Source organism: Phocoena phocoena, chromosome 2, assembly GCF_963924675.1.
Source record: "Phocoena phocoena chromosome 2, mPhoPho1.1, whole genome shotgun sequence".
NCBI classification, from domain to species: domain Eukaryota; kingdom Metazoa; phylum Chordata; class Mammalia; order Artiodactyla; family Phocoenidae; genus Phocoena; species Phocoena phocoena.
In genome coordinates, this window is record NC_089220.1 from 105,663,450 (window position 1) to 105,679,385 (window position 15,936).

General features: G+C 41.3%; 1 protein-coding gene across 1 annotated transcript in view; it reads left to right on the forward strand.

The window, feature by feature from the left end:
- Positions 1-15,936, forward strand: part of TLN2 (talin 2) — a 441,569-nt gene that overhangs the window by 410,400 nt on the left and 15,233 nt on the right. Inside the window, exons 53-54 of the mRNA XM_065872706.1 lie at positions 11,096-11,201; positions 12,081-12,205. Coding sequence (XP_065728778.1) covers positions 11,096-11,201; positions 12,081-12,205 — 231 coding nt within the window. The remainder of the gene's footprint in view (positions 1-11,095; positions 11,202-12,080; positions 12,206-15,936) is intronic.

A 15,936-nucleotide genomic window follows, 5' to 3' on the forward strand; every position in this document is an offset into this window, starting at 1 on the left:
AGAGGTCGGCAGTAGGGGAGCTACCACTGCCTTCTTTTCCTAGACCCAACAAGAGCCATTGCACTTTACAGCCAGGTGTGCTTCCCTGGTGCATTTTCCGTTATGAGTTCTTCCTGGTATTTACTAAAGAAACAGGACTCCGAAGTCTTACGTGTTTGCAAACCGAATTTGGTTGATTGTGTGGTGGTTGATGTGTCTGTTAAAAGCCTGCCACCTGAATTTCCTTTCATCTTCCTCTACAGTTATTGTCATTGTAACTCGTAATTATGGCAATAATATAAATACCCTGTTTCTCCATAGCTGTTTTGAGATTTGCAGTGTGAAAAATGCTGGTGCTAAAACGAAATCATTAATAGGAAGAAAAGCTAAATGACATGAAAACTTTTTTTTTTTTTTTTTGCGGTACGTGGGCCTCTCACTGTTGCGGCCTCTCCCATTGCGGAGCACAGGCTCAGCGGCCATGGCTCACGGGCCCAGCCGCTCCGCGGCATGTGGGATCTTCCCGGACCAGGGCACGAACCCGTGTCCCCTGCATCGGCAGGCGGACTCCCAACCGCTGCGCCACCAGGGAAGCCCGACATGAAAACTTTTATACAGCATCCAGAATTTGTCTCATCTTTTACAAGAAAGAGGTTTTTCCCTCTTTATGGTGACAAGTGCTGATGGTTCATCCAAGTAGATAAGAATGAAATCGCATCAAGTATTTGTTCATATTTTTATTCTTGTCTCTTTAGAGACCTACACATACTCTTTGAAGGGTATTTTCCAATAAAAATATAGGAAGGAAACATCCAGGGGATTATCATAAACATGAAAAAATACCAGTTCCTAACTGAAAATGGTAGAACCTCTGTGACAGTGTTCTGTCCCCTAAGCTGCAGACATTAGCAGTTTCCTTGGGCCTGCAGCTGAAAATAAGCTCACGTTTCCCACCATGAGCCCTCACTCCTTCTCCAAAGCAGACTTGAAAGAAATCTGGACTAACATGAGGCTAGATACGAGGAAGATTGTTCCACATACGAGGACCATGAGCCATAAGACCACTTAGGACAGAGCTGGTAGAGACCCGAAAAGAAATTAGGGAAATGGAGACGCACGAATACGGAAACTAGTGTTCACTTCTGAGGGAACTTTTGACAGAATCAGAGAACGAAAGCCAAATTGACAATTTAGAGAAGACATCAGGTTTATGTGGAAATTACCTTTAGGGTAGAGGGAGAGAATACTAAGATTAGCTATTTGAGGGTGGTGAATAAAAAAGCAGTTAAAGCTAGAGATTTTCACACACGTGCACACACACACACACACACACACACACACACACACACAGTATGCCCCATTCTGCCCTCCTCCTCATTCACTGGTCTTCACGCATGTCATCAGATGACCACAGTACCTCCATCCTGAAAAGAAAGTCAGCCAACATTGGAACTGTAACAGGAGATCTTCGGATGGTCCTCCTGGATCGTTGTAAAGCTGACTTCTCTTCTTAGCTGACCAGAGAGAATTAGTAAGATTTCTGAAAGCTGAAGAAAGGTCAGATAATTGTCCAATTTTTACAAAAGGGGAAAGAGAAAAGTAGAAATTAAGGTTTGGAGGAAGTGTCCAACAATTTAGAGGAATAAATTGAGATCACTTTCAGGTAGTCCAAGGTGGTTTAGCCATCTTCTTTAGGGGCTGCTTTTCTTAAATTTGGACACATGAAAACATGGGGGAAAGTATGCTACTTTAGCCTTGTTCAGGTCAAATATCCTAGAGCCAAGGATTCTTCACCTTTTTTGGCTGGTTTGTATATTTTAGTTTTACTTTAGAAAAAAATCTTAAAACAGAAAACCATATCAACATTTGCGTGTCTACCATCTATAATTAACTAATTTTGTTAAATAATATTTTGTCTTATTTGGTTCAGATCCTTATTTTGTAAGAAGTCTCTCAATAATAATTAATTTTGTATCCTTTACCAATACCATCCTCCTTTTTTCTCTGTCTAGGCAGAAATAACTATCATGATTTCAGCTTTCTTAACCTTTCGTGGATCTTGGGCCCCCTTGAGCTAGCTAAAAGCCCATTTCCTGCCTCACCCTACCCTCATCAGAGAAACATCAGCACATAAACACAAATGTCCCATAAACTGTTAAGAGGGTTCCCAGACCCCTAGCTGGATACTTTGGGAATTTAGAAACTCCAAATCGAGAACCCTTCCTTGGGGATTTTTTTTTTTTTTTTTTTCTTGAGAATCCACTTATCAGTCTACAAACAATGGGATCTAATTTAGGCAGAACCCCGTCCTTGCTGCCCTGGGAGCTGCTTTACGAAGCTTTAGACGTGCCCATTTGAGCAATGTTGGCCTTCTGCATTTGCTGTTGGCTGGTTTGTCATGGAGGATTTCTATTGCAGGATGAGAGGCAGCCACTTGGCCTCTGCAGTAACCACAGATCAATATTGCTGCTTACCCACAATATGAGGTCTTTGACAGGGTTAAAATTACCATGGCTTCCAGTAGCAGCACTTTAATTTCATTCTGTCTGTTGCCTGCTATGAGAAATCATGTTGACTTAATTGCAGAATAAAAATAGAACTCCTTTGCTCTCCTGCCTTATTTAAATAGGGTGCTTTGGCGTAGGGCCGTTCCCTTTCTTAGAGCCAGAGTGTATACAGAAGTGGTTTTCTCCCTCCATCAAGGCTCATGCAGCTCAATATTTCGCAATCCAAAAATGGGCAGAAGACCTAAATAGACATTTCTCCAAAGAATATATACAGATTGCCAACACATGAAAGAATGCTCAACATCATTAATCATTAGAGAAATGCAAATCAAAACTACAATGAGATATCATCTCAAACCGGTCAGAATGGCCATCATCAAAAAATCTAGAAACAATAAATGCTGGAGAGGGTGTGGAGAAAAGGGAACCCTCTTTCACTGTTGGTGGGAATGTAAATTGATACAGCCACTATGGAGAACAGTATGGACGTTCCTTAAAAAACTTAAAACAGAACTACCATACGACCCAGCAATCCCACTACTGGGCATATACCCTGAGAAAACCATAATTCAAAAAGAGTCATGTACCACAGTGTTCCTGGCAGCACTATTTACAATAGCCAGGACATGGAAGCAACCTAAGTGTCCATCCACAGATGAATGGATAAAGAAGACGTGGCACATATATACAATGGAATGTTACTCAGCCATAAAAAGAAACGAAATTGAGTTATTTGTAATGAGGTGGATGGACCTAGAGTCTGTCATACAGAGTGAAGTAAGTCAGAAAGAGAAAAACAAATACCATATGCTAACACATATATATGGAATCTAAAAAAAAGAAAATGTTCTGAAGAACCTAGGGGCAGAATAGGAATAAAGATGCAGATGTAGAGAATGGACTTGAGGACACGGGGAGGGGGAAGGGTAAGCTGGGACGAAGTGGGAGAGTGGCATGGACATATACACACTACCAAATGTAAAATAGATAGCTAGTGGGAAGCAGCCACATAGCACAGGGAGATCAGCTCGGTGGTTTGTGACCACCTAGAGGGGTGGGATAGGGAGGATGGGAGGGAGATGCAAGAGGGAGGGGATATGGGGACATATGTATACATACAGCTGATTCACTTTGTTATACAGCAGAAACTAACACACCGTTGTAATACAGTTATACTCCAATAAAGATGTTAAAATAAATAATTAAATTTTAAAACATAAAGACAGAAGTCTTTTCACCACTCCCCTTTGATGATTTCAGTGAATCTCCCTACCACACCCTTAACTTTTGTTTCAGCTTTATTGAGGCATAACTAACATATACAAGGAACACATATTTGAAGTGTATGATTTGAGTAGTGATATGTGAATACGTCTGTGAAACCATCACCACAATCAAAACGACGAATTTATCCGTTATTCTTCAAAATTTCCAAAAAACCACTAGTCTGCTTTTTGTTATTACAGATTTGTTTGCATTTTCCAGACTTTTATATAAAAGCAGTCATCGGGCGTGTACTCTCCTTTGTCTGGCTTTTTTCACCCAGCATCAGTATTTTCAATTCCGTCCACATTGTTATGTGTACCAATAATTTGTCCCCTTTTATTAAGTAGTATTCCATCATATGGCTATGTCATAATTGTTCATCAGAACACCTGTTGATGGATATTTGGGTTGTTTCCAGGTTTGATTATCATAAATAAATCTGCTACGAACATCCTATATAGAAGTTTTTCTACCTATATGATTTCATTTCTCTTGGATAAATACCTAGAAGTAGAATAGTTATATCATAGGGTGGGTATATTTTTAACTTCTTAGGAAACTACTAAATTCTTTTTTAAAGTGGTTATTTCCACCAGCAGTGTATGAGAGTTCCAATTTCTCAATGTCCTTGTTAGCACTTAGAGTGGTCAGTGTTTTTAATTTTAGCCATTCTAAGGGGTATGTGGTGGTATCTTAATTTCCACCAAGGGTTAGAAGGCATTTTGGGACCAATTTGTCCATGACACTAGGAATGCTCATTCCCAGGTCAGACAAGGGTTTCATTGATAGGCCACTCAAAGTGCTAATACTGGACCAGACCCTGTTAATAATAACCGAAAGCGTCTGGACCATCTGTCTTACTAGTCTGTTATGATCCAGGAAATGGTTGCTTCTTCCCATTTCCAGAGTTATGCATTGATCTCATGGAACTATATATTTGGTCAATCATTTCAAGTCACCTACTCATCCTCAGTTTTATCTGAGGCTCAGTCACACATTTGGTAATGCAGGAAACAATGATCTTGTAAAATAGGCAGAATACAAGTAATATAGCTGGTAACATTAATAAGGTCATAAGTAAGTATTTAAGCTGAGAACTTCCACTAGGTGCGGCCCAGTATAGTATCTGCCCAGATCATGTAAACAGTCTATTCTGCACCAATCGCTCTCTTTAAGGAAATCATATATTCATATTGTACCTAAAGTTCACCAAAGATTTCTACGTGTAAAGGTGAGTGGTGGGTCATCGTGACCCTTTGCAGGATTGAGAAAGGAATGTTATCTTCTAAGGAGTTACGTGACTGGTGTCAGAAGAAGAAAAATTGGTCTTTAAGGTTGAGCAGGTATTTCTGCTGTTGGGGAGGTCTGTTAACACGTAACACAGATGCACAAGGCACACTAGAGGGGAGGGAGGAGGCCAAAGGGCAGAGAAAAAGTTTTATGTTTAAATCGTTCTTGTCTTGCCTTAGAACGTGAATTTTTATTTCATCAGTCAGATATATTGTCTGCAGATAGTTTCTCTTAGGGTGTCACCTGTATTTTCATTTTCATAACAGTGTCTGGCGGGGGGAGAAAAATGTATATTAAAAAAGAAAGGGGCTTCCCTGGTGGCGCAGTGGTTGAGAGTCCGTCTGCCGATGCAGGGGACATGGGTTCGTGCCCCGGTCCGGGAAGATCCCACATGCCGCGGAGCGGTTGGGCCCGTGAGCCATGGCCGCTGAGCCTGCGCGTCCGGAGCCTGTGCTCTGCAATGGGAGAGGCCACAACAGTGAGAGGCCCGCGTACCGCAAAAAAAGAAAGAAAGAAAATGACAGCAAGGCAGAGAGTTGAGAAAACAAAAACGTGCAGATAGAACTCGGATAAAAATGAAAGTAAAATGAAAATATGTCTTACATATAAAATATTAAACATTTAGGATGAACTGGATGTTTGCAAAGGCTATCGAATTATTTTCAGGATTATACCCCAGTATGGGGAAGAAAATAATCTTCCCTGTATTCTTCTGAGTTCTTGCCGGAGACCTCATGTAATAAGACAGATTAATAAGAGAACAACAAAAGTTGATTCACATGGTGTACCTCATGGATAAATGAAAGATACCCAGCGGAAAAATGGGCAATTCCCAAGGTAGCCTAAGCCACCCACTTAAATACCACTTTCAGGCAAAGAAAAGAAAAGGTGTATGTGGTGGGAGGAGGCTGGTTACAGGAGGTGGCCAGGAAAAGCAGGGTTAACTAGGGTAAGGTTGTTAGCAGGTTTTAGAGCCTTCATCATCAATAAGATTCTCTTGTGATTTTCACTCAGGCGTCTCTTACTGGTACAGAGGGGGAGACACCCTTACAAATGGAGATTTCTTTTATAAATGTGAATTACCCTTTCAAAAGAGTAACTTTCCTGTTTTCAGAGCATCCCCCACGTCTGATTTTTCTCAAAATAATCAAAGCAATCTGTATGCCAAAGAGGCATATTTTGGGGTGACATACTTTGCTACCCTTTACCAGCCCCCTTCTTTGTCTTTCATTTGCCTGCCTGATTGATTCTCTTCTTGTTAACAACCTTATTGAGATATAATTGGCATATGGCAAAATTTACCCAGTTAAGACAGTTTCTTGGTTTTCACTATATTTAGAGCTGTACACCTATCACCATAATAATAATTTTAGAACATTTTTGTCAACCCAAAAAGAAACCTCATGCCCTTTAGCAGTCATTCCTCATTCCCTTCATCCCCACTCCTAGCCCAAGGCGAACACTAATCTTTTTCTTGTCTCTGTAGATTGCCAATTCTGGACATTTCATGTAAACAGAATCGTATAGCATGTGATCTTTTGTAATTGGCTTCTTTCACTTAGCATAATGTTTTTAAAGTTCTAAGACATAAGCTTTCAAGTTCCTGCTTTTTTTTAAATTAATTTTTATTGGTGTACGGTTCCTTTACAACGTTGTGTTAGTTTCTACCGTACAGCAAAGTCAATCAGCTATAGGTATACATATATCCCCTCTTTTTTTGATTTCCTTCCCATTTAGGTCACCAACAGAGCACTGAGTTCCCTGTGCTGTACAGTAGGTTCTCATTAGTTATCTATTTTATATATAGTATCAATAGTGTATATATGTCAATCCCAGTCTCCCAATTCATCCCACCCCCCTTCCCCCCTTGGTATCCATACGTTTGTTCTCTACGTCTGTGTGTCTATTTCTGCTTTGCAAATAAGATCATCTATACCATTTTTCTAGATTCCGCATATATGCGTTAATATACGATATTTGTTTTTCTCTTTCTGACTTCACTGTATGAACGTCTCTAGGTCCATCCACATCTCTATAAATGATGCAATTTCATTCCTTTCTATGGCTGAGTAATATTCCATTGTATATGTGTACCACATCTTCTTTATTCATTCCTCTGTCGATGGGCATTTAGGTTGCTTCCACGTCCTGGCTATCGTAAATAGTGCTGCAGTGAACATTGGGGTGCATGTGTCTTTTTGAACTATGGTTTTCTCTGGATATATGCCCAGTAGTGGGATTGCTGGCTTTTTAAAGTGTTAAAGCATAATATATGTGTTTTGTCCCCTATTTAAGAAGCTAAGATCACAAAGGTTATTCTCCTGTATTTTCTTCTACACAGTTTTAATTCTTACATTTAGGTTTATACTCCATTTCTAGTTCATCTATGCATATGGTGAGGAAAGGGTCAGGTTTATTTTCTTACCTATGGCTATCCAGTTGTTTCAGCATCCTTTGTTGAAAAAATTGTCCTCATTGAATTAAAGGTGCTTTAGCACCTTTAATGAAAATCAGTTGACTATATGTGTGAATCTAGTTCTGGACTCTTTTCTGCCCCACTGATCTGTATGTCTATTCACCAATATCCTGTTGTCTTGATCACTACTATAACTTTATAATGAGTCTTGAAATCAGGTATTCTAAAACTTACAGCTTTGTTCTTTTTCAAAATGGTTTAGCTATTCTAGGTCCTTTGTATTTTATATACATTTTAGAATCATCTTATCAATATCTTAAAAAAAGCTTATTGGGGTTTTGACTGGGATCATGGGGAGATTTGGGAATAATTGATCTTAATAGTCTTCTAATCCAAGAATATGGTATATCTCTCCATTTATTTAGGTCTTCCTTAATATTTTCAACGACATTTGTAGTTTTTAGCATCCACATCTTACACATCTGTTGTCAAATTTAACAGTATTTAACTTAACAGGTATTTCATGATTTTTTATGCTACTATAAATGGTATTGCTTTTTTCAAAATTCTCAATTTTTTACTGCATATAGAAATATAATTGATGTTTGTATATTGACCTTATATCCTGTGACCTTGCTTAACTCATTTATTCTAGCTTTTTTTCCCTTTTATTTTTTAAACAAATGCCTTAGAAATTTCTACATAGGCATTCATGTTATTTATGAGCAAAGACAATTTTACTTCTCCCTTTCCATCTGTGTGCCATTTATTTCTTTTTCTTGCCTTGCTGCACTGGCCAGGAATACTAGTACAATACTGATGGAAGTGTGAGGACGAATATCCTTACCTTATTCTTGGTCTTAGGGGAAAACACGCAGTCTTGCACCATTTACTGTGAGTCTCCCCATCATACCTTTAACTCCTTGCTTATTCACGTTGTGTTGACCACTGTAGAAAAAGCAAATAGCAAAGCCTGTGGACTCCTTTGCTCTTTAGTCCCAGAGCTGTAGCCATTATTCACCTAGTGGCCTTACAACATGTATTGTTTCAGACAAATACAGTACAAGCCTTTTACAGTTAGGTAGTGGCAAATGCCCATTTGATCTAGAGCAGTGGTTTACAACTTTGGCTGCAAATGAGAACCACCTGGAGAACTTTTAGAAATTCTGGTGCCCAGGCCTTACATCGGACCAATTCCATCAGTAGTCCTGATGGAAATGTATACTGTATTAAATTATGTATTAATTTATACAGTCTTACCACAGCTCTATAATGAAAGGACTGTTTGTTGTGCTCATTTAATAGATAAGTAAACTGAGGCTTAGAGAGAAGATAAGTAACTAGACCACTGTTACTGAGGTACATTGACTCTAGAACCTACCCTTAATTCAGTTGCCTGCCAACTGTCTGTGTTAAAAAAGTAAAAGGCATCTAACCCCTCCCCTCCACCTCTCCATGGTTCTGGTGATCTTCTGGAACTAGTCTAGGATGCCATCATATTAGGACTTGCCTCCAGTAGTGTGTGGTCTGTTATTCATTCATTCATTTGTTCATTCATTCACTGGTTTGTAGTGAGTTAATATCTGCATGGTGCTATGTGTAGATAGGTCCTAGGTTGAGGGAATGAGAATAACAGAGCAGCTGAACTCAGAACAGTAGCAAATATAAAATTTAGAAGATTGCAAGAGGAAGGAGGGTAGGGAATAGAGCCTGGGAAGTGGTTGCTCAAGAATCTTTGACTAATCATTTCAAGTGTGTAACATAATGTCTTCTATGCACTGGTGTGTCTGGGGCTGGTCAATGTGTAACCCCAATAAAGAAGATGTGGCACATATATACAATGGAATATTACTCAACCATAAAAAGAAACGAAATTGAGCTATTTGTAATGAAGTGGATAGACCTACAGTCTGTCACACAGAGTGAAGTAAGTCAGAAGGAGAAACACAAATACCATATGCTAACACATACGTATGGAATTTAAGGGAAAAAAATGTCATGAAGAACCTAGGGGTAAGACAGGAATAAAGACACAGACCTACTAGAGAATGGACTTGAGGATATGGGGAGGGGGAAGGGTGAGCTGTGACAAAGCGAGAGAGTGGCATGGACATATATACACTACTAAATGTAAGGTAGATAGCTAGTGGGAAGCAGCCGCATAGCACAGGGAGATCAGCTCGGTGCTTTGAGACTGCCTGGAGGGGTGGAATAGGGAGGGTGGGAGGGAGGGAGACACAAGAGGGAAGAGATATGGGAACATGTGTATATGTATAGCTGATTCACTTTGTTGTAGGGCAAAAACTAACACACCATTGTAGAGCAATTGTACTCCAATAAAGATGTAAAAAAAAAAAAAAAGTATAACCCCATTAACTCCCCCAACCCCAGATTTTTTTTTTACCAAGCTTCTTTTAAAGTTCTCTTACAGTTTTGGGGTCCAAAAGACATCTTTTCCAGACTCGTAAGAAAGAGCACAATACCTGGTCAGGTGAAAAGGGTATGGGATACCAAGAAGGGAATAAACATTTAATGAATGCCTACTGTGTTCCAGGCATTGTGCAAGATACTTCTCATGGGTTATTCCATTTGATGTTTATGCCACTCCTGAGGAGTAGGCATTATCCCAGTTTTACAGTTGAGAAAACAGGTTCTGAGAGGTTCAGTAATCTGCCCATTGTTCACAAACCAGGAGGAGCAGGTGAAGCTAGGTTTGAAACACAGGTTTGTCCAATACCAAAGCCTAGGCTTTGTCTGCTGCTCAGAATTGTCCATAGAGAGACGGCAGTGGTGCTTTCCTCCTGAATGTCTTAGCATTTCTAAATCTCAAGATGACCCCTCTGAAGCGTGGGTAAGAGATGCAGGAAAGAATATTGAAAGAAGAATTTCAAGATTAGGGAGGAGCAAGGTGGTGTAAGTCAGATGTAAATCCATGGTGGAAGATGGTAGGGAGCTCTCATCCATTTCATAATTCCATTCTTGAATGAATTTGAGAAGAAATCAGCTGAGGATGTCCTTTAAATTGGATTAGGGGTAGATTTTTAGTATCTTTTTTAACACCAGCAAAAAACAAACTTAAAACCCCTTTAAACTAGGTTTAAAAGAAGGAAAGTCCACAGGACTTCTCCCAGGAGAGCTTGCAGTCAAAACCCTGGAAATGGATTGTCCTTTCAGGAGCAGCCCTTCTCAGAGAGATTTTTGTCTCCAAGACCCCACCTGAGTCACACTTTTCTTCTGACTCCATATTTGCTTTGTCACAAACACCAGCTGACCTGCAGCCTTGAACATTCATGTTCACTCAGAGCATTCTTACATTTTGGGTAATTTCCGTGTGCGTATGTTTGTTTTAGGTACAAACAAAAGGACAAATAAGAACTTCATCTCCCTTGTGATCTTAGGGAAGTATGTCAGAATAGATCTTAGGAAAACTCCTGGTTCCCAGCTTTTTCTTTTCTCACGTGAGGAAACTGAAGGCCAGGGCATCTTATGTGTTTTCCCCTAAATTTCTAAAGTCACTTGGTGACAGAGTTGCAACTTCAAACCAGGATGTCTAGCTCTGCGTCCACCAGCAAGAGTGGGCTTCCTGTCACAATGGCTACCGTCTTCCTTATGCGTTTGGCTTGTTTTTCACCCATAGATTCTTCAGAAACCAACCCCAGAACTCAAGCACCAGCTGGCTGCTTTCTCCAAGCGCGTGGCCGGTGCCGTGACCGAGCTCATCCAGGCAGCGGAGGCCATGAAAGGTAGGCTGGATTCTCTCGTGTCGTCCTGTGGGGCAGTCCTAGACAGCAAACTGAGCAGAGAGGATGGGCAGCCTACACAGGCCCTCACTTGGCAAATGAAGTCAAAAGGAACACAGTGAGGAACTTTTTTTAAGAAGCAAATGGGAGTAGAGTTAGACTGAAAAAGTTAATATTCTCCTGAAACAAGTCTTTTCTCCAGTCTTTGTATTACGTCCTTCAACTTAAATGTCATGATCCATCTAGAACCGCTCACTTCTCTTTTAAGGGTCTTGCCATCCATTTTTAACTGCATTTTCCTTCATCAGAATATTTATTCTCATTTAAATAATACACTTGATGTTTAGAAACGGTGCTATCTGGGTAGTATATTGTGTGCACACCCCTTCGTGGTTATGAAGAAGCCATCAGCTCACCCGGGAGGGGTTTTCTTACCAATTTCCCTTTGTTTGCATTGGAGGGGAATGGCTGTTCCTCCTGAGTTCCCAGGAGAAAAGAAGAACAAATCTCTGTGCTCAGCGTAGTCTCAAGTCTCCTGAGGATGCTTGCTTGCATTCCTGAACTTTAAGTTACAAGTCGGAGTAAAACTCAAGCCGGCCTTGGTCAATGAGATCTCGATTTTTGAGACTATCATTGATGACTGATCCTGTGGTAGGGCTGTCTATACAACTGATTGAGAAAATCAGGGTCAGACAGGCACTCCCCACCCCGACCCCTGCAGCCAGCTGATGTTAGTGACAGCTGGAGAAAAGACCCCTTAGGACAACGCAGCTAGTCAGCTTATGGAGCATCCCTGCATGCAAATCGTGATGTCGTTTGTAATTAAGTCACTGCCCTGGGGTCTGCAGCTACCAAGAATGACCCTCTTTGGACTGCTTTTAGGAACAGAGTGGGTGGATCCAGAAGACCCAACCGTCATTGCAGAAACAGAATTACTGGGGGCTGCAGCATCCATTGAGGCTGCTGCTAAGAAGTTAGAGCAGCTGAAGCCAAGAGCAAAACCAAAAGTGAGTGTCCACGTGTGGCTGCTTGTCTGATGTCAGTAGGTCTCCCGGTAGATGGCTGTGAAATGGAGCCAGATGGGCTGCAGGGAGCTCGTCTCCTTCCCTGTGGTTGGACTAGCAAGCTGCAAACCTGTTCTACCTGCCCAGCACCTTTTTACAGGGTATGGAAAAAAACCCAAGGGTGGGTCTTTCAGGTTAACCATCCCAGGAAATACCTTTGGGTATCTAGAGGAAGAATCCCGGCATTTAAAATCTTGACTTTGTTCCACTGTTACCTAAAGCAGGTGTTGGATGTTTTCTATAGAAAGTCCCCGTTGCTGAATGTGAGATTGTCACCCTCTAATTTTCTGGTTTCCATAATGCTTTTCGCCAGAAATAGCAATGCTGGGTCTCTCCTTTTCTTCAGATCAATAGAGAGTAGTGTGAACCTCAAAAGTGGACCCGGTAACAGATTTTTTCAGTATATGCTGGAGACTGTGGTTGGCTGGTGTGTTTTCTCCATCTGTGTTTGTCATCTAGATAAATGTTGAGAACTTAGTTACTAAGATCATAAGTATGTGTTAAGAGAAAGTCATTTAAAAGAAAGAGATACTTTAAGTCAGGACAGTAGAGAGGACAATTATTACAAAAAAGAATGGTGCCCTGGTGCTGTCCAGGGGGCAAAGCCCAACCCTGTAAAGAAGCCACAGTCCCCCTGCCCCCATGGCTTTCTTCAGTGGGAAGATGGTAGAAGCAGAGGAGGCCTCTTTATCTTTCTATTCAAGCAAGTCCCTACTGGTTCCTGTAACCCCACCTCCCTTCCAAGGATCCAGATACCTTAGGAATTAAAATCTGGCTCTTCTCTTCAAAAACAAAAAAGTTGTATCTCCCAGTTTAGGTGCCTAAAATTCTACCTTTTTAAAAAAAAAACAAAAACTTAAGGATGGAGTTTGAGTACTGGAATATACCAAAGCACTCAAAAGCGGTTCCTGGGCTGATGCCGCATGTAAAATAGACTTGGACACACGGTGAATCTGTTAGACTGGCGGACATTCTCAAAACCGTGGAATTCTTAGAGCCAGTCTCCTAATTGTCACTCTAGATTTAATAAAGGCATTTTTAGAATTTCTCATCAAGATGTAATTTAAGATTTTTGGCCTCTGGGTTTTGAGTTTGCCAGGGTCCTCTTTACTGGCCGTAACCTGAGGGTCTTAGGTGGTCTAAGTTTGTCCAAGTTTTTCTCAACAAACTTAGAGCTAAGTGTAGGTGTAAGGGCAACTCCATTTTCTGGACTTGGCTTTATTTCTGCTTTATAAAAATAAGTTAATCATGAGTAGAAAATGTACTTTCAGCTAAGAAGCAGCAGCCGTTGACTGAGATTTAGAGGCCTTAAACTGAATTCGTTTTTCCTTTTCCTTATCTGATTCACCACGTACTTTCCTCTCTCGGGGAAGCTTCTGTCTGCTGGTTCTGGAGCCATGTCAGCTGATGCTCTTTCTCCTGGAGAAGTAGCTTGGCGCTAATTCACGTTGACCCTTCACCATACTCTAAGAGCTGCAGTCCCAATCCCTTTCCCATTGTCTTTTGCAGGGCCCTTCTGAGCTCTTGTGTATCCCTAAATTCTGGCTTCCCCCTGTCCAGCTCTTGATTTATCTCATGATTCTTGATCTGAAAAACAGTCAATAGAGTTCCTATTCCATAGGGTCGCTGATATAACAATTAAATGAGATAATCTAGGAACACAGTACCTGACATACCATAGACGTAGTAAGCAGTCAGCATATCACCATCACTGAAAATATGATTCTAGGACTTTTATCTACTACCTCCTAGGAGAATGCCTGAAATAAAAATTATTCCATAGATCCATGAGCTGATGGCCTTAGGAAAAAGAGGAAAAAAAGAAAAAAAAGGCTAAAAGCACATGCTGATTGAGTGCCAAGCATGTGCTAGGCAATCTTCTAGGTGCTTTACATAGATTAACTCATCGGGTCCTTACAGCAAGTCCACGAGGCAGCATTGTTGGCGTCCCTGCTCTAGGGATGCAGAATCAGAGGCAAATTACTTGCCAGAGTCAGATGGCTTTGACCGAGCTGGAAGCAGCATTGTGTGGGCCCTGGAGGTGGTAGTTTCAGGCCATACCAGTCCTCTGTGCCTACCCACTGTCAGAAATTCCGGTGCAGTCCCACGGGGCAGGTTTCTGGTTTACCTGTGCCACTTGAGCCATTAATCCCACCTCTGGGAATCTGTCCTGAGGAGGAAATCCAGAGAGGAAGCAAGTTCTGTGTGCGTGAGACGGTTGTTCCTTTCATCCTTGTTCACAGTAGCAAGAGTTTGGGTGTGACCTGAGTGTCTGCTTGAAGGCAAAGTATGTAGCTACTCAAAATAATGGTTGATAGGACTGTGTAGCATGAAGAAGATGCTCCTGGCATGATATTAAGTGAAAAGTAAAACAGGATGTGGAATCATGTACTCAGTATGATCACAACTCTGTTAAACACTTGTGAATGAGGGAGACAGGTGGGGGATGGACAAGAATGATGGTGGGGTTGGAGTGATGGGAGGGTCTATGTTTTAAAATTTTGTAAGACAATGTTTTAAAAATAACAGCACTTAAAAAGTTTGTGATGACTGCCACACTGGGCCAGTGGGCATTCCCTACACTGCCCTAGGATCATCTAGCCTTTCTGTTTATAGTGTGGTGTGGATTTTTACAGAAAGCCAAGGTCACAGTTGACATAACTGTTGATTTGAGTCCCTTCCTTGGAGGTACCTACTCTAGGTCACTCCCATCTTCCTATTAGGAAGGGTACTTGGTCCTTCTAGAGTCTTTAGAAGGATCTCTGAAGTCTTACTCTACCCAGTGACCAGAGGCTCCCACCACGTGGATTATGTTATCCATAAAACTGTTTTGAAGAAATCATCAACCTAAACCACAGTTTTTGTGCCTGTCTGGGAGTGCCATCTGCTCTGTAGTAATATCGACGTGAAAAAAAATACCTTTCTTGACTTCAAGAAGGAATTTTTCCCCAGTTTAAAAAAAGAAAAAAATCCCAATCTAACATCAAAAGTCAACCAGTCTTTTGAGATTAACCAGCTCTTCCCATCCCCTTCCAAAACTAAACACAATTAATCACAAATTCTCAGGATTCTGTAAGTAAGCAATTGCTCTTTCACCTCTACCCCTGTAACTCACATACAAACCTGCAGGCACCCACTATCGGGTGAATATGCTCTGCTTCCATATCTGGGAAGCATTTGCACTGCTTTGAGGGAGTTTGGGAGATGGGCAATGTTTTTGTTTAAATTGTTTTGCTCACCACATTCTCAGGTTGCCTATTTTAATAATAGAATGGTCTGGGGTTTATTGAAGATGATTCCTAGTATATTCCCACCTCAGGCCCTTAAAACGTAAGCACCTCTTTTTGCCTGGAATCGCCCAGACACAAATAACAAATTGGCATCGCTGAGTCCACTGTTTGCTTGGGAAGATGGTGTAAAGGCAAAATGAGAATGTCGGTGAGCCCTGGTGCATGTGCCTATGATACTAATGATGGCGCCGTTTCCACACCTGCAGACACACTGTGCTCCACAGACAGGTAACAGAGGTGCCCCAATGGTGTCCACACCAACTCCCTCCCCGCCCGCCCCCCCCCCCCCCACGGCTGCAGCCTGCCATGCTGTGCCCATTCTCAGCTCAGTCAGACCTGGATGCCTTTCTGCAGGCCTCTGTGTGATATGTTTGATATATTAGG